At 30.8% G+C, this 24030-nt stretch overlaps 1 protein-coding gene across 1 annotated transcript; it reads right to left on the reverse strand.

Moving 5' to 3' along the window:
• Positions 1-24: 24 nt before the first annotated feature.
• LOC143920932 (putative fatty acyl-CoA reductase CG5065) lies at positions 25-17712 on the reverse strand. Its single transcript, XM_077443969.1, has 12 exons — positions 17660-17712; positions 4200-4465; positions 3961-4118; positions 3214-3304; positions 2100-2245; positions 1918-2027; positions 1761-1844; positions 1447-1555; positions 1294-1370; positions 1056-1218; positions 695-952; positions 25-620 (listed from the first exon to the last, which is right to left on the reverse strand). The coding sequence occupies exons 2-12, from the start codon at positions 4422-4424 to the stop codon at positions 455-457; spliced, it is 1587 nt and encodes a 528-aa protein (XP_077300095.1). The 5' UTR covers positions 4425-4465; positions 17660-17712; the 3' UTR covers positions 25-454.
• Positions 17713-24030: the final 6318 nt, after the last annotated feature.

Consider the following 24030-nt stretch of genomic DNA (forward strand, 5'->3'; position numbering starts at 1 on the left):
ATGAATAAACAAGAAAAGCCATTATAGAATGTTTCATTATTTATTTATAATTCTGACAAAAAATATACAATGTAATATTACAATAATAATATAAGAATACATTTTAGGCAATGGTACCTAAAAAATATATGACTTTTAAAATATAAATCCTTAAAATTAAATACAAAAGAGAATAAGAATAATACGTTTGATATATTGTCTAATAATAATTAGGTATATTGGATTATTTAGACCCTGACTAATTTGCCAATTACCAAAGAATACATACATATTTTCTTTTCTATTAAAATTTAAATGTCTTTTTTCATAAGAAAAATATTCAAGTATAATTGTATTACAAAAAGTGGTAATTTCAAAATGTATCACATTTGTCAATAAGTCAGTTAAAATACAATAAAAACAATTAAATCTATTGAACACTTAAAAAATATAACTAACTATGTATATTAGTAATCTATAATTTCTCCGTAATCTCAGGAATGTTAAATGCACTATAATTACTACTAACAATGTTACTAATAGCATTTGCTATGGAGACAAAGACCGATGAATACTTCCATAGCATCCACAGAACAAATATGTAACATAAGCATGTAGTTATTCTATCCAAGTAATACAACCTGCAAAAATAATATATAGATATAATACATTAATTAAAATATCATATCATATTATGACATGTATTTAGGTCAACCTTTTAAGAATTTTCCTAGCACGAGGAAGTGTAGCCGGATCTTCTTTGCAACAATACTCCCGTGCCCCGAGTATATAATTATGCATGTAATCATCCCAATTGAGCGAACTGTTGTTAACATATAACACTTTTCTGTCATATGGTGATAGCCAATCGGATATTTTTAATAAATTCTCGTTTTTGAATTCCCATTCTTTTGTCGTGTAATATTGCAATACATCTAATCCACCAGAAATTCGATTTTGAGTTTTTACCATGCTGAAAATATACATATCACCGGATGAAAAAACTATTTTGATAATTAGAATATTAGATCAATTATAATTTTGTATATTATAAAGTTAAAATGTATAATTCTTACAATGGCTTTTTTCTTAAAAGCACTAGTAACGCATCTATGAAGTAAGCCGGAATAAAATGAAAGAAAATAACACTCAAGATATGCAAAATCCAACTTGCTTTTATAGAACCGTCAGGATACCATAGAGTTAAAGTGAATGGGTTATTGTATAAATGTTTTCTACCTAAAAAAAGAAAAAAATAATATTAAAATATGTAAATTAATTAATGATTTAACAAAATTATAAAAAATACAATACCTATATCTAATACTTCACCCCATGTGACAGGATTATTTCCAGATTCAGTTAAGTTACAAATGTATGGTTCAGTAGATCTAAAATCAATAAAATTACATTAAAAATTTTAATTAAAAACACATTTCTTATTTTGACACAAAATTTGACACTTACTTAGTGGTTCCTGTTTTCCAAGCTAAAGCAATGAGAGCATTGACACAAATATCTACCGGTATAATATCGGCATAATAGTTTGCCCGGCAGTGCATGGAACGAATCACACCTAAAATATTAAAACAAACTATCGGTGACCAAACTGCGCAAAATGTCAAAGTTTCAAACCGATCGGAAGAATGTAGGAATATTTATTGAACCATTAGCGAAGTGAAACATATAAAAGCCTTGTAAAAATCAATTTATCCACAAAAATAATTTATAGTATTCAAATATAGAATTCATTGTTAAATTTAGTAACACTGAAGCATTACCTTTTCCAGCGCCTACTAGAAGTCCAGTCGGTCCGTTCAAATTTTCTATCCATCCTGGAAATGGGTCTTTCCATGATGCCATAACTGAAATAAATATGAATTTACATTTAATACTCACAAATATGTGAATAATATTACTGTATTTAATAGTTCATACCAATAGAAGGTCTACTCAAAGCGACCGGGAAGAATTTTGCATGCTCTGTAACCAACTGTTCAGACAGAGCTTTACTGTACGCGTAAGTGTTTGGCAATTCACCAAGCAATCTAAATAAATAAATAATAACTATTTGATAATTCAAAACCATATTGACAAAATTTTAGTTTAGTCATACGTACGATGGTGTAATTGTAGTCAACATATCTTGATCCATCCAAGATACCATATCAATAATCTTATCTGGGTCATGAGGTGCTGGATAGCTCACCTCCTCTAAAACCTTCCTATCACAATGACAGTATGCCGTTGAGACATGGACAAATGCCTGAAAGTAAATTTATTAACTAATTCTAGCCTTTATATGTACATATGTATATTATAATAGTGCATATAAATACATATATAGATTCTTTGTAAATATTTCCTATTGAATATTTATTTCAATTATTATTTTAAATAAAAATATATTTAAAATAAATAAAAATGGGAAACATTCTTTACACTACATATGTATGTTCATGTTTGTACAAACATAATTACTTCAAGTATTTTAGCGATTTTTAAAAAAGTGGTAAGATTTTATATAAGCCTGCATTCCATTTTGTTTATTTTCATTCGAAGATTTTTCATTGTGAATGCATTTTTCCCATAATATAATTGATACTTACAATCAGGCATCTGACTTGCATTCGACGGCTAATTATTTTCTTACACATTTTTCAACCGCCATAAATTGTTTCTCACAGATTTTTTTTATACTTTCCCGGCTCTATTCAATCACTATGTCATTATAACTATTGCATACTGCATCATATGAAATAGATTTATGGCATGAAACTAAACATGTGCATGCTCATAAAAAAAAATGAACTTTATAATTTAAAAAACATACTAGACTTTTTCATCCAGATTTTACTATTATTCCCATAAAGATAAATCAGTTTCAAGACACCAGATTAAATAAAACATGTTCGAATATCAAGTAGCAATAAAGTATCCCCTGCGCTACAAACGATTGCAAACCAAGCGGGCGCATGCTCATTTCATACTTTTGTCTCGGCTTTTGCCATTTTAAACTTGCCAGAAAGATCCAACTCAATTTTAAGAATTGCCAATCATCAATGTACATCGAAATGTCATCTGCGCAACCCCATGAATATCTCGTCTTTCGTACATGCTGAAATTCAATCGAAATGAGTATGCAGCTGGGTAGTTTGCAATCATTTGTAGCAAACCCTGAAGTAATTGGGAAATTAATGATAATATTATAAATCCAATTTAAATTAAACGTACATCCAAATTGGTCATCTGTTTCGCAAGCTGCAACACTCTTTTTGTACCAAGAGTGTTAGTTATCACAGCGCCTTTCAACTTTTGATCAAACCTGGAAAAATACAAGGTAAATTTGCAAAAAAAATTAAAAACGATACATTCTTGCACATATGCTGTATATACATACAAGATCACTGCTTAATATGGGAATTAGAATTTAAGTCATGTAACAAGTGGCAGAAACGCTCTCAATGGCCTTGAAGTCAGCACTTTTAAAATTTAGTAAATGTACATACATCACCAAAAGCTATCATCAAACAGTCAATTGCAATATAAATTGTACATTTCGTAACACTTGTCATCTGAGCAGTGTTTCGATACTAATATTACATATACAAAAAAGTGTCAGTATAATAGTATAAAAAAAAAATTATACTATAATATTAAGATGATTTTGATGACTTGTGGAAAGGTCAAGGTTTATTGTGCGTGTGTTTTTTTATCATTTTTTTATATATGCAAAATCAGGCTTTTGCAATTTATAACCTTGATAGTGAAGAGTTAGATGACAATCTTAATTACCCACACTATATATACAAGATCATTGAGAAAAAATTTCATTGAAAAATCAGTAAATGAAAGCCCAGGTGATTCTTAAAAAAGTTGATGTTCAACCTCATTAAACGATAGTTGTCACCGGTAACCTATCATCAGTTCCCTATCATTTTCACATAACATAAAACATTGCTTTAAATGATCATTGCTTACCTAACATTGGCAGCACAATGGAATACAACATTACATTCTTTAATCAACTCTTGTAGATCCTGATCCGACAATCCTAATCCTTCTTGAAGCACATCACCTTTAACGGCACATATATTAGCCAATCGTTCCGGATACGTATCACGAAGTCCATCAAAGAGCTATGTAACAAAAAATGAAATGATTATAGTGTGGTCATTTTGATAGATTTTCTATATACCAATAATGACGGAAAATTATACCGGTGAATTCAACACATCATCCAACCTCTCCTTGACATTTCTACCCTTCTTTGGTCTCAGCAGTAGATACATCTTGTTCACTGGCGCCACACTGGCTATTCTCTCGACGAGGACTTTTCCCAAGAATCCAGTAGCTCCAGTAATTAAAATACTCCTAGTCTTGAACCAGTCTCCGACTTCAGATGTCCCATTATCAAAAGCACGATGATCGTACGGTTTCGTCATGTTGGACGACGTCACCGTCTCAGGGATAGTTGAACGAGTGTCTGAAAAGACGGAAAATAGTTTGTTTGAATTATTAATCTGTAAAAACCATCATGTCATTGTATAGCCATTCTAACTATGACAGCGTTAGAATTACCATACAATAACCTTGTTCACTGTACGAGTGACATTTTAATGTTTTCATTTTGATGTAATCCTTCGAACGATACGCTTCACTAATATAAATATGCATATTAAGAAAGCTTCCTACTAATGAATATTATGAATTTAATTTAAAATATCTAACTTCCTGGCAAAAGAAAAACTATTATACATATTTGACCATCTGAATTGATATGTGTGCAATAAATCTTACTACTAATACTTTTTAATCAGAAGTGTGGCCTTTGTTGTGGGGAGATTTAAAAAACTTTCAATGACATTTCTAAAAGCCGTTTTACCCCCAAATAAAATATCTTAATGTGGAATTTCATTTTATTTCATTTCCTGTAAAGGACAATGAAATCAATTGTGAAAATAAACCTAATTTTGCCAATTTTTTTCCATTTTAAATAAATACACATAATCAATAAGTTGATTTTCTTGGGTGGTCTATGTATAAAGGTTCGTTTATATTATCCATCACAGCACGTAAAATACTACTTCTATCCATACTATACAGCACCGTCCGTTTTCGGCACATTCATACTTGTTTTAGACGAGCGCAAGGCAAAATTGGCTTACATATGCATTACAGAGTGCGACGATATGGAGCAATATTGCTTGCATCGTGTTTCGAGTCAATATTTTCACTATATAACGATTCTGAAAATATTTAGATGCACATGGTAGCACTTTCGTCTGTACGTCACGTGGTGTTGATTATTTCCACAATGGCCAAAGAAAACGGGTTCTGTTTGATACATCTCGGTGACATGTACTGCTGTATAGTATTAAGAGATTGTGTCGGCTACTGCTGTTTCAAATACGCCAAGTAAGCATTACGAAACATATGAATATGTCCATATAGAATATACTAAGGAATATTTTTCGTGCTGCTGTTTACGTGTAGTTGCCGGCTTTAGCTATACTAGTATGAACAAAGCTTTATGCTTCAAATTTATTATTATGTTAATTTTAATTTATTTTCAATTTTTATTTTGTATGTATAATGACTAAATCTCACACATTTATTATTCAATAAATAATACAATTTAAATACAAATAGTTTTCTATGAATTATTCTATAGTTATAAAAATTTCATTCATCTTCATTAAGTACGAATTATTCAAAAATTAAGTTATTAAAATATGACAGCATTTTAATAAACATTGTAAATTGGTATTAAAATGGTATTATCATTAGCATAATATTTTCCACATACGCATACATATTTTATATTGAGTATTTGATGATTTTTAACATTATTAAAATAATTTAAATTAAAATAACAAGATACTTATTACGGTTTCGACAGAACGATACAAAAATGGCGAAAATGAAATCGATCGTTAAAATTCATCGCAAATTATGCAACGAATAATTATTCAATGTGCGTGCCCGGACTATTGCACAAAATGTAATAATTGTGATTTTAGGTCACTTGTTGTTTGTTGTGTAAATAAGTTGAAGGCGTAAAATTTTTATCTAGTTGATTTATTGCATGTAAAAACATAACTTAAAACGAAACATTCAATGCAAAACTTTTAAAGACTGTTTGAATGCTAATTTTGAAGGATGCGGTCCAGCGACCCGAATATATTTTTTCTAAACGAAATCTGCGAAACAGCTATTTAATAATTTTTTTAAACCGTGCAAAAAATTACATCGCGAATACCAACGAAATCGTTTGATTATAGGTAGTGCAAAAATTGGATAGAATAAATCTAATATGGGAAGAAGCCATCTTGACCTTACGTGGGGAATTCCAGCACGAGAACGGTCCAAAGTTGGAACAATGTTTTATATAAAATTCGTATACAAAAATAACGGATTGACCAATAATCCGGTCAAGTTTTTTTTTATCGATATGACCCACATATCTAAGCAAAATTGCCGATGATAGATGACCTTCTCAACTTGGCTGGCCAGTCTTGACAATGGCAACAATTATTATTACACGATCGAAACGTAACCTAACTTACACACTAAATATTGCGCAATAAAAAGTTTCAACGCTTTTACATAAAGTATCATCGAAATAGCTTTACACTTTGCGTATTGTTGGACAACGTTGATTTTAACCTTCAAATTTCCCCGTCGATCAATCAACATTTTGCATTTCTGAGAATTTATCGATGGCGCTATATCCGAATAGTTTGCTGCGAGCTTTTGAGGTAATATACCGAATGAACATCGTGTGTAGAATTACTATTTCTAAATTGATCATAAATGTGGAATAGGTTCATAAATTCCCATCTATTGAAAAGAATCTTGCCATTGGCAATTTCAATTTCAAAAGTTATCAAACCTACACATTATATGTATGTATGTTGCCTATAAGTCCGGAATTTAAACGAGAAGGTCAAAGTACAAAGTAATCTGGTATTAATGTATATTGATACGATCATACAATAAGGGCCCATAAATTATAAAAGTTAATTGCACAGGATGTGAACTAATAAAATTAATTAAAAATAAAAGCATGTAATATAAACGTGCGATAAACACAACAGAAAACAATTAAATCTAAACGCTTCTAATAAATAAAAAATATATATTTCATCGCCATTATATGAAAAATTGGGTAAATAAAAAGTGACCAGCTGAAAATTGATGATATTTCAATTGATGAAATTACCTAATACAATTATGATTTGATTTTGAATATTGCTTTCTGTCAATATGTGTATGTATGTACTTTTATTCTGGGCAGAGGCAAACAAGTCGTCATTCTTCTTTGAATTAGTTTTTTGTAGTTTTATTCGTGATGTGCCTCAATTATGTAAGGTCATATCAAAAGTACGTCAAGGTATTCCAAATATTATTGACTTTCCGGATTAGCAGTTTGCTCAATTGACCGGAATCAAATATAGCTACCATTAGCTTATACAAAATATCATAACAATTTTTGTTGGAAAACAATATAAATCCATTACACAAAGAATTAATCATCTTCAGGCTAATGAAGATGATAAAGTCATCTTCCATTTGTTGAAATCTTAGTTTAAGATCAATGGATTTATCTTAATAAGAATAATGAAAAGACCTTAGTATTTGATTTAATGTTTTTAAAGTTTTAATGGAGTTATTTAACAATAATATTACATATCAATAGCACAACAGTCACATTGTGACGTAGACATACATATGTATATACATACATAACTTGAGCTACCGTCAATGATTAATTAATTCGTGTATTTAATTTGCATTATTTGTGAATCAACTTTTTCGCTGAGTATGGAAACAATTTCCTTACATTAGCATTATATTAACTTTAATTGCACGTAATCGTGCATTATATGTATGTAAAATGTAATGACTTATAATAATCAATTACTCTACTTTCACATCTCAAAATTGAAGTAGTTAATTAATAATAATATTAATTACATACTGGGTGTTCAGATTTTTCTGTAAATAACATGCATTCAAGGAAAACATGTCAGAATTGATCAGACAGCTTTTACTCACAAAAAGACTTCAACGAACGGTTTATAATAAAACCTAAGAGCATCAATAAGATCATCGATTGATTCAACAGTGCAATATTATCATGCAATTCTTTATAAATGGTTCGCAACACATCCGTAAACTAATGAATAATTCATAGGGTTTAATTCCAATATTGTATGTGTGAGTGTGCAAACCACATGCCAATATACTACGCAATCTTTCATTATCCACAATTGAAATTATAAACATGTACTTCGTGTAGGTAGCGATACTTTTCTCAAGGACTATCTATCTATCACTACTAAATAAGGATTTTAATTGAGATTATCCGTAGTTTGGGTTTCACACGCGCGTGATCCGTAATTTTGTTTGTTTTGATTTTTATGGCATTTATTTATCTTATTAGTAAGTTTTTTTTATTATTACATATTATATTTGATACAATCAAGCCTTTGAGAATTATCTTTTTTTATTGCATAACTTGTTTATTGTAGCGCTAATAAGTTGACATCAAAAATACAATTACAAATGTTAAAATAACGAGAAAAATACGACCTTTTTAGTTCGAAAACTTATTTTTGCCACACGTCTGCATAAATCTGTATATATGTATGTGGAAACAATATTGCACTTCCCATTAGATCAAGACCAAGATTAAAAAATAAAATGAAGTCATGGCAAAATAATACAATTTGATATATTCGCATATAATAGATTTGAATGTTTATAGTATTCTTTAAACTAAACAAAAAAAATATGCGCTTGATCTAAATAACCTTTAAAACAGCACTATTAATTTCTGTAGTGGTTCATTCACTTTTCAAAAGCATTAATGTAATAGAGAAATTGATTTAAGTGCGACAATGAAATTATCAAATTATACCAATCACTATTGTATTGTAATACTAATTTTATGTTAATGAAGCGCGTAGTGGGTTTGAGAAGGCGTGTTACCTAAACGTTTTTTTTCTTTATTTGACTTATCAAAAAAATGTATCAATGAACAATAATATGATGTTTGGGAATTGTGCAAGGAATTGTGTATTGTAATGTTCGACGCGACAATGACTTCTCACCGAGCATTTTCAATACGCAACCGGCATAATGATATATTCAAGTGAAAGTGAATACTTACCTGTAAATAAGGTTACGTGCAACCTTTAAAAACTGTACGTATGTAGGTTGTACAAATCCCGATCAGTGCATGTTTGATTGCGAAAATTCGACCCGAAATTAATCAAACGCGACAGAAGTATAACTCGGTGTCTTAAAGCAATTAAGATGTGTGTCGGTTAAAACTTTCTGCAGGCTTTAATTTCAATATTTTTCAATGCAACTTTAGAAATAAATTAAGCAAATTATATAAAATATTCTGCATAGAATATACTATTGGTTTTTCTGGAATATCGAATATCGAATTTCAAGAATAAAATAAAACAAATGAATTGCAATGTTATTATATTAAACGAGTTATTCTTTTGTTTTTGCATGTGTCAAATTTATCCTTTATGTGTCAATGTTTCTGGGGACGAAAAATTTATTTATTTATGTATGTGAAATTATAACTTTATTTATATGTAATCACAATTACACTGACGTTTCAGTGAATTCATATTCGATTACACATTCACTAGGTATACATAGTCATATTTTCATTTCGGAAATTACATATTCACTGGCAGAGAAATGTAATATTAACACAATAACACATTATAAAACTTCTCTGTTCACTGGTCCCTACATATTGGTGAAATTATAGTTTTTGAATCCCAACATGAAGTGAAATCCCAACTTAAAATAAATTATTGATATAACGTACTATGAAAATAAAGTTTCTATTTACCTGAAGCTTTTACATACTTATAGATATACCCCAAATTGAATATAACAAATACGGGTCTACCTCACGAGACGGAATGTGAAATTACTGAAAACGCAAATATCGGAAGGCAAAGATCGAAAATCGAAAGATCTTAAGTCGAAAGATCAAAAAAAAGGGTGCATGGTAAAAGGTACATACTCACTTAATTTGCGCGAGCAGGATACAACAGGAACAAGAGGAACAGGCTTTTCCTCCCGCATTCTGCGCGCGCACATTAATACGGGAGGAAAAGCCTGTTCCTCTTGTTCCTGTTGTATCCTGCTCGCGCAAATTAAGTGAGTATGTACGTGAGTATGTACAGCTTACCATGCACCCTTTTTTTTGATCTTTCGACTTAAGATCTTTCGATTTTTGATCTTTGCCTTCCGATATTTGCGTTTTCCGGCATTTCACATTCCGGCCCATGAGGTAGACCTTTTACATATTTATGTATTTTAATAGTAATCATTATTCTTACTCAATTAATATTCCTCCAATATAATTTTAAATATTTTATGTCCATAAAAAGACTTACTGACAATATTTAAAGTAAAAATAATCATCATTTTTTTATTTTTTTAATCAATATAATCTTATTTTAAATGTCTGTAAACTTGGGTAAAAGGAAAGATATCAGGATTTTAAAGCAACGTTTCGACTTAAGATCTTTCAACAATCTTTCGACTTGAGATCTTTCAACAATCTTTCGACTTAAGATCTTTCGATTTTCGATCTTTGCCTTCCGATATTTGCGTTTTCGGTAATTTCACATTCCGGCTCGTCACGGAGACCGAACAAATACATACATATTATCGTCGAAATAGAATACTTTTTTTTTATTGAACACTTTGAGTATTAATAATCATAAAAGCTTATATTAATATATTATTATTTTTCAATTTATTGATTTATAATTATTACAATTTCGGATTTAACAATAGAATTTGTAATTCTATTGCTAAATCCGTAATCACTACCTCAGTCGACTACACTATAACATAAAGACTTCACTCTAACGTTTATATAATATATAACATGTACATATTTCAATATTAAGATAATTCAATTAGGAAACTAAATGTGTGATTGATTTCGGTATAATATATTTTCACGTCTTAATCGGGAAAATGGTGAACAACAAAAAAAAACAAATTCACTACATTAAAATACCATGCGCTCGATAAAAACTGTCTTTGCACAACAAAATTTTGAGAAAGTATTTCTGCCAACCTAGGCTTGACAGTTAAGAGCACAAAATTTCGCATACAATACGAAACTAAATCGTATTGTATGCGAACACTCTATCGAGCTGTTTAAAATACGTCCTGGAATGTTAACATTCAGCATGTTCACGAATTACTATAAATTATAATATCAAAATGTTTCCCACAACTTAATCAAAATTGTATTTATTTATTTATACCAGTAAGGCCTAACAGGTAGCCCCAATGCGCCTTCCTGGCCAGAAACAATGTACATTTAATACAAGTATTATTATACAAAATAAATAAATATTAATTAACATCCACAGAGACATCTATGGTCTAATTTGTAAATTTGCAGCATTTTATACAATTCAGCGAAATTCGAGTTAGCTTGACAACTTGAGATTTGCGAGAAAATGAGTAAGGTTACCAATTTGTTGGAACCGTGCCAATAGAAATTAGATAAATTGGCAAACTTTGATAAGAAGGTCAAATGATAGTCTTTGATAGCCAGCAGCATGGCTCTGAGAGAGGCGCCGGGTTCGATTCCAAGAGCTGACCTCGATTGAATTGAAAAGAGTATATCTGTAATGTTGCTGGTCAGATCTGGATATTTGTGACTTCTGGTCGATCGTTTCCTATCAGAGTGTGCCAATTTTCTCTGATTTCATTGTAGAAACGGTTCCCGATTAAAAATTGGCTAAAAATCCTTCCTACTTACTATGTCACCACTATTTGAGTATGATTAATGTACAATAAAATGTATGTACAATTCAAAGATGTCTCGTTAAATTGCGAGTTTAACTCAGTGTCTCGTAATTCAGCGACTTGTATAATAAATAAAAATGCTGTATTGTTTGTAATTGGCCAGGAAGGCGCATTGGGGTTCACCTGTAAGGCCTTCTTGGTATAAAATGTAAAAATGAAATAAAAATAAAATATATCCAAGGTCTGGCCAGCAGAAACCAGTGGGATTTTAACCCGTAACCACTTTGTTCAAAGCATTATATGCTAACCACTAGTCTATTCTACTGGTTAATAATTCACACCCGTTGATTTCAACGAACCAACAATGAAATGCTTTTTCATAAATTTTAAATTCTAAACTTTTCGAAAGTAGTGTTCCCCAAAATCATTTATCATGGACACTGCTTAAAGTTATTTAAATCCAGTTTGAAGTTTGTTCATAAATATGTACTTCATTCGAAGAAATTATAACGATAATAAACAAGACCGGATCAGTGTGTCCGATTTGGATTTTTATTTTATAATGTAATCGCTTTAAAACGAAATCAATCGCACTTTTGGCTAGCGAGAGTGCTCGAATGCGGTGAAGGTGTTACACAACACTCAACGAGCTAGCGTCTAAAAAGTAATAAAAATAAAATGATACATAAAAGCTTGTGCAATTACGCAAATGTGTAAGTATGTATAACGCGTGCAGTTTTCACAGGAAAACTTTCGTAGAGTATATTTTCACACGTAATACTTATAAATGGACCCAATAAAAAAGTTTAAATAATTCAATTCTTATAACACTTTTGGCACTCTTGTCGTGAACTCTTGGATATATGTATATTCCATAACGGCTATCTTGACTTTTCACCGCAACACTTTAAATTTACATATGCAGTTGTAAAAAAACGAAATAAGTTGACTAGTCCGATCATTAAAATAAAAAAAATTTAAATAAATCACTCTGCTGAATTCAACTTGTGATCCTCTTTACGGTTCATTCATATGTGCAGACATTGTAGACGTGCGATGTGGCAAATATGACAAATTCATGTCCATGGGCACATTTATACACATAATATGTAATGTTATGTCATGTCTGAATGTGAAGTTCATAGAAAACGGCCTAAAAACATGTGCCTGTTTGCCACGTCACGTTTGAGGCCTGTGAATATGAACGAATCTTTAATGGGAAAATCCCGTGTTTCAAGATCGATGACCTTTAATTCGTCAACACAGCATCCTTTTATATAAAAAAAATAATATACTTGTATATACAGATTGGAGCAAAAGTTGCTGATTTTGATTTTACTTGTCGATCTTTTACAATTACAGAGAAATTGCTAACATCCAGAGTACTATGTATATAAAAACCTTCAGTACTCTTCTTAGAGAGGAAGTGCAATGGAAATCCTTTCAAGGGTTTTTCTCCAAGTTATATATGTATTAATATATCATAAATGCATTATGCATTAAGCCAGCGGCATGGCTCGGTGGTTGGGCTGTCACCTAGCGCCGGGAGGTCGCCGGGTTCGATCCCGTGTGTTGACCTCGATTGAAAAGAATTTATTCTGAGTTATCTGTAATGCTGCTGGTCAGACTTGGATATTTATGACTCCAAGTTGATCGTTTCCTATCAGAGTTTGCCAATTTTTCTGATTTTTTTTAAACTGTTCCTCCATGAAATTCGCTAAAAACCCATCCTACCCATTATGTCGCCACTATTTAAGTATGATGTATCATTAATTTGGAGTTTTTCATTGTTTTTTTTTTTAATTCAGCGACTTACATATGTAATAAAATTGCTGCATTTTTTATAATTAACTAGGAAGGCGCATTGGGGTTTACCTGTTGGCCTTCCTGGTCTATATTTATATATGTATGTATGTATGTATTTGTAGAAGTGCATGGCATTCATTTATTGATCCGAGTATGTTAATATTTTGTCTAATTTTTGATACATTTTAAATTAATCAAGTTAAGGGATATTTTCAGTTGAATTATTTAAGTTTATCTGTCCTCGATCCGGTATACATTTTTCAAACGTTTTTATTTTATTATTAATAGAAATACTGTCATATATGCACATATATAAATATATATTCGATTGGCGACGTTCAAAATGACGTAGCAAATATACATAAATAGTGCTATAACACTATGTGGGTTTATATATTGCGAAACATCTTCGACATTGCAAAAAAAAAAGCTAAAATGTTACACGCAGATGTTTTGGCGAACTCGACCTCGATATAAAAGCTCAATATGCACGATCGCATAATCTCAAGTTTGTCGATAGAAAGATTGACAGAATACAAGTCAAATATCATAGGACGTATTACGACGTATGCATATATGTATGTACTTTAGACGTCAATGTACACAGCTAGAATAAATTTAAATAAGTTGGAATTCTTGTTAAAATGATGATTCATGTGGCTTATATTATCATGCAAGTGTAGTTCGATATTACGCACATAAAGCAAGTCATTCGTCCGAAGTGAAAATCCTTAATTGGTCAATTAACAGTTGAAATTGCGTGACAGTTATCCAAATACGTGAAATTTTACGATCGCTTACGCATATATGTACATACGTATTAAATTAAGTAATTGGTTTAATTTGTGGTGATTGAATTTCTCAACATTTTATTGTACAATAGATATGTATGTACGTTCAATCACACATGTACGTATACTAACTACGTGACTAATAAACTCTTAGTATGAAGCGATAATTGTGACTATTGCAAATGTCAATTATTCTGAAAAGTTTAACAATGTCGTATTAAAAAAATAGATGTAGGCATGCGTGTCAAGGAAAGACATGTTGGATGCAGAAATTGGCGGTTTTTTATTTTACCTTAATGAAGAACGTTTTGTAACGCTCAATGGTAACCTTTCATTCCGATCGTACAGATAAATCTCTCTCTCTCTCGCTGGCAAATATAATACCATAATTGCTAGATATTAGCAAATGAAAAAAATGATTTTTTTTCACACCGATTTTAAAGAAGATGTGGGAAAATGTCAAATGTCATATAGTATAATGTACAACACTCGTTATCGATATGTAATATTGAGTAATTAGGGTTAAAGTCATGGAAAATCCATCAATAAGTAATTATAATTGAATTTTAACACAAATTAAAAGCCTCATTTCTATATAAAATAAAACTAATTACATAACGTATTTGTTTCAATTTATTTAATCAAAAACAAAAGCATATTTTTTTATTTTTTTAAATTGACTATTTTTTCTGATGATATTTTTTAACCCTTTGAATCTCACGACCCATTTTCAATGCATTTTTTTTAAAGGCTTAGCGGATAGTTTTCTTGTTTATTTTGTACATGCTCAAAATACAACGCTGATTGGCGTTTTGCCAACAAGTCCATTGGCCTGAAAAACCATTGGCAACGTATACACCGTAATTTCTTAATTTATAACCATTTTCCGATGGAAATCCCTTACTGCTGAGTATTTTAGATTGTGGCTTGGCATTTAGATTGTGAGCATTATATTTTAACAACAATGAAGAAGATGAAATTTAAGATTTGGAAAAATACATTAATTAATAGACGTATTTTGTTTATTTTATATTGTTGTAAGATATATCAGAGAGTCTAAGCACACCTTTACAAAACTTGAAATCCTCAGCGGTAGTTATCTAGGGTAGCGACGTTCTCCCGAGTGTCCCTTCAGTTGGTAGCGGTAGTAATATTTAGGGTGGCACCAGTGACTTTACCGCGCCAACACCATGCTCCTCTCGAGCGCACCGACAGCGAGTCTCTCACCCGCCAGGAAGAAAGATCTCTCCTGTGCACGTCTCCAGGGGGAGAAGGGGCCCAGAGATCCGCCATCTTGCTGAAGAACCGCTGTGAGGTCGAGTGCAGCATCACTCCCTCCCAAGAGTACCAGCCCAACGTCCCCTGTGTTCCTCACGCCGTTTCCGGAGAAACATCAGCCATGAGAGGACCGCAGAGCCAGCTTCCCGACCACGGGGAAGCTGTTATCAACGAGACGATTTGCAGTCAGGAACCTCCCCGACTATATAAACTGTATCCCAAGGTTAGTTCACGTTTCCATATAACCCGACCCTTGGAAGAAGAACGACGTAAACGCCCTCTGCATCACCCACCGCGAGATCAGATAAGCGCGCGTAAAACCGTTGGTTACACTACAATTTTTATACCTGCTTTCTATTGGATTAATCATTCTTTTTGGAAATGTTGGCAAAATTTTCAGCGTGACGGGCTTTCAACAGAAAAGACGTCAGCACTCAAAGGGCTAACTGATAATTTCGACAGATTAATTTTTTAATATAACACGATTTATTTAATATAACAATTTGAAACATTCGTTTTTTTTTGCCTCTCGTGGTTCGATCTACACATATATTTAAGCAATTAATCAATGTTTCAATTTCATGCAAAATTGCTATCCAAAAAATTGAGTTCATTTGATATAATAAACAAGTGTGGAAAATTTATGCTATTTTATGTTTTAATTTAAATTCAATTCAAATTGTAATTAATTTATATATACATATGTAATATGTACATTAATGTATTTATCTCTATGTCATGTCGTTCACTTCCGCATACATACCTTTATTATTCAAAATGTTTAGACCTAAACATCATACGCCATTATATGGAATAAAATATTCGTTGCACGTTTATCAAATGTCAAGTCAGATTTCCTTAAAAACTCACAAGCGCCGCACAGCATATGCCGTACTTTACGAAATTTTATCCGATATGTTAATTCTCCAGCCATACCAATTAATTTTACCACTCGGAAAATGGGCCAAATACTATCTGTATCCATCGTTGAACATTTATGCAATAATTCCTGTCAAATTCGATCGACTCAAGTTGTTAGAAAAACAAGCACTTTCGACACAAACATTCACCGGTACTGCTCAATTATGATAGGCCTCAAATTATAAATATCATAAGAGGAGAAAAAACATTACTTTTAATGGAAACCTACACGTTTATCGGTTGTGACGAATACTCGAAATGTTTTGTAATTTAAAAAAATAATAATAACTTGATATTATCAGATTATAAAATGTGTTTTAATATCTGTGTATGTATGCTATGAAAATGTACTCACAACGCGACCGTTCAAAAGTTCATATTAATATATTTTTAAATAAAATTTAATTTACTTTTATATTAAAACCAGGGAAACACGCATCAAAATTGACTCAATTCAAAACTGATGCGATAGTTGTAATGTAATGATTCATAATTAACACTGATTCACATTAGTTACAATCATTTTTTAATCACTAAACAGCTACCATAATTAGTTACTTTGAAAATTAAAAACTCTTCCCAAATGAACTATATAATAAATAAATGTTTAATATATGTAAGATGTAAAGAGTTTAGTTTATAATATAAAAAAAAAATTTAATCCGTAAATAATTACATATATAAATAAATAAATAAAATGAAAATTATATGCCATTAATTCAAAAATCATAGCAGATCATCTTTGTTAATAAACTGTTTGGATTTAATAATGAAATAATTCAAGTTCACAAAAAAAAAGGACGAAATTCACCAAAACACTTCAAACTGTTCATTTTAAGTAGGCTTTTTTCACCGAAAAATTATGCAGCAACTGTTAATCGAATAGAATTCACACAAAGGTTGGAAAAAATTCATTGGAATGAATCATTCACAATACATATGGGCACGAAGGGACGAGGAAAATCCGGAAAATTGATTCAAAGTAATCGCGAAAGCTTTCGATTATTTTCATTTGATATATGTAAATTTGATGTGATGATAATAATGATGAAAGGATAGTGTCCTACCGATAGTGTGTGACTGAGACGACTGTTCCTCGCGGTGTTAAAATTATAACTGCAAGCTGGCTGAGCTCGCGATTTGATATATGTATTTCAACACGCACAATGTTAGTATACTTGTAGTGGTCAGAATGGTAGTAAATGATTGCCGTGATTGTCTTCGATCATCACATGTGTCCTCACTGACGATCACTCATGAAGATTATGGTGAAACGTTTCAATATATATGAAGACACGTGATTTTTTCATTCAATGTGTTTGGACCTTCGCGTCGGTACAATTTCATTTCCTTATACGATTTTCGATTGTGATTGGAATTTCCTTATAGGTTTTCCGTGTTAATAATAATTTCTTTGATGTTTGGAGACTTGTAGATGAACTTTTACGTTTTGTACGATGCGTATTTTCATTCTGAGAGAATTTGAATATTATTTTTCATTTAATTATACAAAGTAATTTTCGTAGATTTTGTCATGAATATTCAAATTTGATGATTTATTAATATTGTAAAAATAACCGACTTACCCATTGTATAAATGAAAATTTGTATGCATACATTTTATATCGGAAAACGCAAATATCGGAAGGCAAAGATCAAAAATCGAAGGATCAAAAAAAAAGGGTGCATGGTAAACGGTACATACTCACGTACATACTTACTTAATTTGCACGAGCAGGATACAACAGGAACAAGAGGATCAGGCTTTTCCTCCTGTATTCTGCGCACGCACATTAATACGGGAGGAAAAGCCTGTTCCTCTTGTTCCTGTTGTATCCTGCTCGCGCAAATTAAGTGAGTATGTACGTGGGTATGTACAGTTTACCATGCACCCTTTTTTTTTGATCTTTCGACTTAAGATCTTTCGATTTTTGATCTTTGCCTTCCGATATTAGCGTTTTCCGGCATTTCACATTCCGGCCCGTGAGGTAGACCCTTTACATATTTATGTATTTTAATAGTAATCATTATTCTTACTCAATGAATATTCCTCCAATATAATTTTAAATATTTTATGTCCATAAAAAGACTTACTGGTAATATTTAAAGTAAAAATAATCATCATTTTTTTATTTTTTGAATCAATATAATCTTATTTTAAATGTCTGTAAACTTCAATAAGAGGAAAGATACCAGATTTTAAAGCAACGTAACATAACTTTCTATTTATGGCCTTTTTAAATTTTATAAAATGTATTTGCAAAAATTTTTAAGGAAAATTGTACAAAAATTATTTTAATATTAAATTATATATGTAGAAATTCATACATATTTATAGTCAAAAGTGAATTTGTACGTTTTTCCGGGATAAAATGTATCAAACCTCATTTTTAGCCGAACATTAATGCGTACATACGTATATGCATGTAAAATGTATTCACCAAGAAAAGAAAAAAATGAAAGAACATTCGAACATAAAATATAAATTAATATGAGTCATTATATTTGAAAATGACATAGTTCAATTATCAGTTCCAAAAGCACTATTTCTGTTTGATTTAATTCACAATTAATTATCACTTCTCTTAATTCGATATTTCCAGAATCTCGGAAAAGAACAATAAAATTATTTCAGGTCACCAATATTTTTAAATGTTGTTAAATGCAAAACATTATATTTAATGTTGGTGGACTTATCCAACGGCTCATATAAGCATGTAGCTGTTTATTACTTGGCCATAACAATTGGCAAAGTATTAGTGTCACCCAGTCCAACATTGCTATTAATTTATTTCTGTACTATACGGAACAGAAATTAATTAAAACTCAAACTTGATCATTACAGTTAAAATATATGTACATACAAGTAAGATTACGGTCCCAGTTTCCTTCGAGTTAAAGAAAAATTAGATTGGGAAATTCGGAAAGTTTTCTAACAATTTGTCTATGGCAAAATCTTGAATTTTACGCCCCCGCCCCCCCCCCTTTTTCCCTCAAAAATCGTTATAAAAAACTTTTTTATACATACATATGTACATATTTAACAAAAAAAAATATTCAAATTATCATTATTGATGTAGATACACATGTTATATTGTCAAGAAAAAAAGCCATGAAGTCCATTTTTGGAAAATTTTATCCAAAGTGGGAACAATATTTGTGTATTTATTATTTTACTGAAGATTTTTGGAATTCGTCGCATTCATTTAAAATTCCCATTAAATTTTGACGTTTTTGATGCCCGGGGCGGCCATTTCTCCATTTCTTCAATCTCTCTTTGCAAGGCTCTGGAAACATGTGAAGAAAATATCTGACTAGCACACAATATTATGTGATTTATTTATTTGTTACTCAATTTGAAGTATTTAATTTTGATTTTTTGCTAAAATGCATAGGAAAGTCCTTATCATCAAAGGCCAAAGTGATCATCACATTGTTGTACTAATACTCCGTAATACTTATTTAAAAAATATATATATTTCACTTTTAAAATTTGCTCAATAATTAATTATACGTATTTAAAGGAAATAAAAAATCACAATCAATAGAAAAAACATCTGACTATTGATTCCAATACTTATTTTTAGCGGAGAAATACTATATTTTGAATTAAAGACAACAAAAGACAAAAATGTGTGAAAATTGGCCATAAACGCTTATATCTCTTAAACGAGAACAGACATCGTTGTCATATTCGAATTTAGTGGGTCAAACTTAGTAAAGATTACGGATAGTTCCAAGTTATTTTTACGGATAATTATTTTATACGGATAAAAATACAAATATATTTTTTTATGTATACATACACACACACACATTTAATAAAAATATAATTTCATTTACACATTTAAGTAATTTAATGTATTTATATGGCATTAAAATATAAGGCAATATTGAGAGGACGAAATGGTAAACAAATATCTACCCACTAATTTAACCTAGACCCACATTTTTCTGATAATATGCATATGTACCTGTAAATCCTGTCATTTCAAATGTACACACATCCATATGTATATATGTACATTGAAGTTTCCCTTCGAATCATTGCTCATTGTTTGAATTATTTTATTTTTGAATAAACTTGTTCCGAAACTACTTTCGACTATATCACGGTTAAAGAATCGTCTTGCATGCGCGATCAACCCTGAACCTGGAGGTTTGAAATTTACTGACATAACGCTTTTTCATGTTACTCAATATTTTTTTAATATAATGCTAAAGCTTTAAGAAGTTGAAGGTTTAACCTTTGTCTCATTGGATTTACGATCACTCCTGATATCCTTCTTGCGAAATTGTGCGTGAATGCCTATTTGTGATCGCGTGGGTCCAATATCCTTGGCATTCTACGGAAAATGCAAAACAATCCGCGCAAAATTTTTGCGAACAAGGAAATTTGCATATCTTCTCACTAAAAATTAGAATTTTAACATATATTATTCATCTAAAGTGAGATCTTAACCTCTGTAATCGTTCGATTGTGTAATTTAAAAGGATCCTTTGTAGCATAAGATTATATAAATTTAAGAATATTTTTATGTATCTTGTTCCTTAATATGTGTATCTAATGATCATCGGGATATTTGATTTATTAAATTCGGATGTGAGCAACCCATGACAAGTCTATGTATTTGAGGAACATTCAAAGGATAACAAACGAAATATGATAATGAAATATACATACACATTCACACATACCGGCTATGAGAGCATTGTCGATACAAATTGAGCACAAATGTAAAGAAACACACAAGACAAAAATTCTACTTTCGGTTGTCGGGTTTGTATATATTTTTTTATTATTTAACATCACTATAAATATTATAAACGTAAAATACCAAGAATATAATTTAAAAGGTCAAAATAAAATAATGAAATATTATTATACTACTACGGATTCTAACCTAAACCTTATATAAAAAGTTACATAGTACATAAAAAATACAAAAAATGTCTGCTTGATACATTCAATGGTATAAAAAAAATCGTGTGGTCACAACATTTTGGCTATTCTAAGAGGGAAAAATCCCATATCCGGTTTATTAAATTTAACGATTTTTCAATCGATACAAGGATTATACTAAAATATAGCGAATATTTTCTGTAAATATTTAAAAGGTCAAAAAAATAGTGGAAGAAAAATCGAACAATAGTAAACTGCCACAAGAAATTGTAAAACAGCGTAGTATTAAGCTTAAACTTCTATATATGTATGTATGTACATATGTATATAGGATCCGGATGTGAAGGATTCCAAGTGAAACGCAGATTAAGTCAGAACTATGTATTTATTAACACATGTCTTCGGGCTTGCTCTCCAACAAGTGACCATAACAACACGCATCCGGTCTTTCCCATGCATACCACACACACTTTATCCCAGCTTGACCAACCATACCTACGGCTCGGCTCGTTTAAAAATCATTCCTATATGTATATATGAAATTTCAGTTCAATACACTAAAAGGTTTCTGAGAAAAATTTGAAAAACCTCGATTATCTAAAGTAAAATTTTGTAGAGTAAACGTACTATTTCCAGCTGAGGTAAAAATATTTAAAAACTATTAATTTATAATTTATATTACATGTAGAAGACACATCTCATGGATGGGCAATCTCCGTGGATGGTACCAATGTGACTCCACAACACTTTTCAGGGCAACCATGGATAGAGAGAAGATATATGTCATGATATCCAACCTCCTACGAGGAGAGGAATAAAAAAGAAGAAAGAAGAAGATTACATGTAAAAAATTTCATGTCCGTTTTGTTAAGTGGTTTAGAAGAGAATTGAATCCAAAAACCTATGTAAGTAAATATAGGAGAAGGTAACCTTTTCCGATCAACTTTTTAGTAACCAATGACTAACGGTGTTCAAAAATTCCCAACATATACATATACATACACATTTTTTTCTAGATCATAAAAACGTGATTCTAAGCAATCAAAATCTCAAGTTCAGATTTTCGCATGATCACAAAACTTCATATATTGTTACTAGATTACAACTTTATAAAAATAATTACGTTATAAATACCATTCATAACGTTGTTATTATTGCATTGAATTAATGCGACCACACACTGTTTTATAAACATAAGTTTAATACAACTCGCTAAACTAAATGAATAAATATGCGTATACATATATTGACATTAAGAATAACAATAAATTTGAAAGATGATTTCTGAAAAGAATGTGTTGTTTTTCCTGTTGTTGCGTCAATGATACATTGTTAATAGCCTAATGATGCTTCCGTATTGATATAATAAATTTTGTAGTAAAATTTCAAAAGATTGACTTTCAATTAATAAAACTTTATAATACGGATTAGTTAAGTACATACATATGTATATAAAAAAGTACATACACATATTCATATATGATACACATAAAAAATATCGAATTTATCTAATACTAGCTGAACCCGGCATGCTTTGCAACGCCACAATAACGCATGCAATTCCCGTTCCCGTTCCTGTTCTCGTTCCCGTTCCTATTCCCATTTGTCGGAAAAACGCAAGCAGCGAACACGTTGGTCGCGACGCGAAAACATTTGAAATTATAGCGTTTCAATGACATCCATTCCCTTTTTTTCGTGTTTTTTTTCACAGAAATCTTCCCGGAAATACATACAACAAATCCTGAAAGTTCCATCGTAATCGGTTCAGTGGTTTAGGAGCCTATTCGAGACACACACACAGACATTCATTTTTATATATGTACATATATATATATATATAGACTAAATGACTATAATTAATCAATATACAGTCCTAACCAAAATTATTTATAATCATAATTGTTTCTGGAATGTAATTAAATTCAAATTAATTTATTTTAAAAAAAAATTTATTTACAATAAAATTAAAATTGTGAAAGTCAATTTAATTTGAAATAAAATTATAATATTTAGAAATTTAATTAAAATATTTTATGTGTGTATACACACATAAAAATTGATAAACATTGGAGAATAGAGAAAACGGACGATTTCAAAATCTCTGTGCGTACATATGCATATGAATGGAATTCATAAAAATCGTTCTGCAATTTCACCCAAATATGTATGCGCAACATCATAAAAAAATTGTATTAGCCCGAAAATGATAAATTATCAACAACCATTTTCGAAATTGCACATATAGTGTACGTTATGATTATATTCCTCGCTCGTGCCGATAATTGCACTCCATACCATCGAAAACTTTCTTGGTTAATATGTACAGAGAGATACAATTGGCTCACACGTCGTTTTCACATCAAACTGCATAGTTTGGCGTGACCAGAGGCTGTTATATGTTCGTAAATTGAACCAAATTAAATATCACAATTGAAACTTCGACAATACATAATCACATCAAATCAATTCATGATATATGCATATTTTATGGCATACAATATGGAAGACTTTAAGCTAAATATTACAGATCAAATA

This window comes from Arctopsyche grandis, chromosome 13, assembly GCF_051622035.1.
Source record: "Arctopsyche grandis isolate Sample6627 chromosome 13, ASM5162203v2, whole genome shotgun sequence".
Lineage (NCBI taxonomy): Eukaryota > Metazoa > Arthropoda > Insecta > Trichoptera > Hydropsychidae > Arctopsyche > Arctopsyche grandis.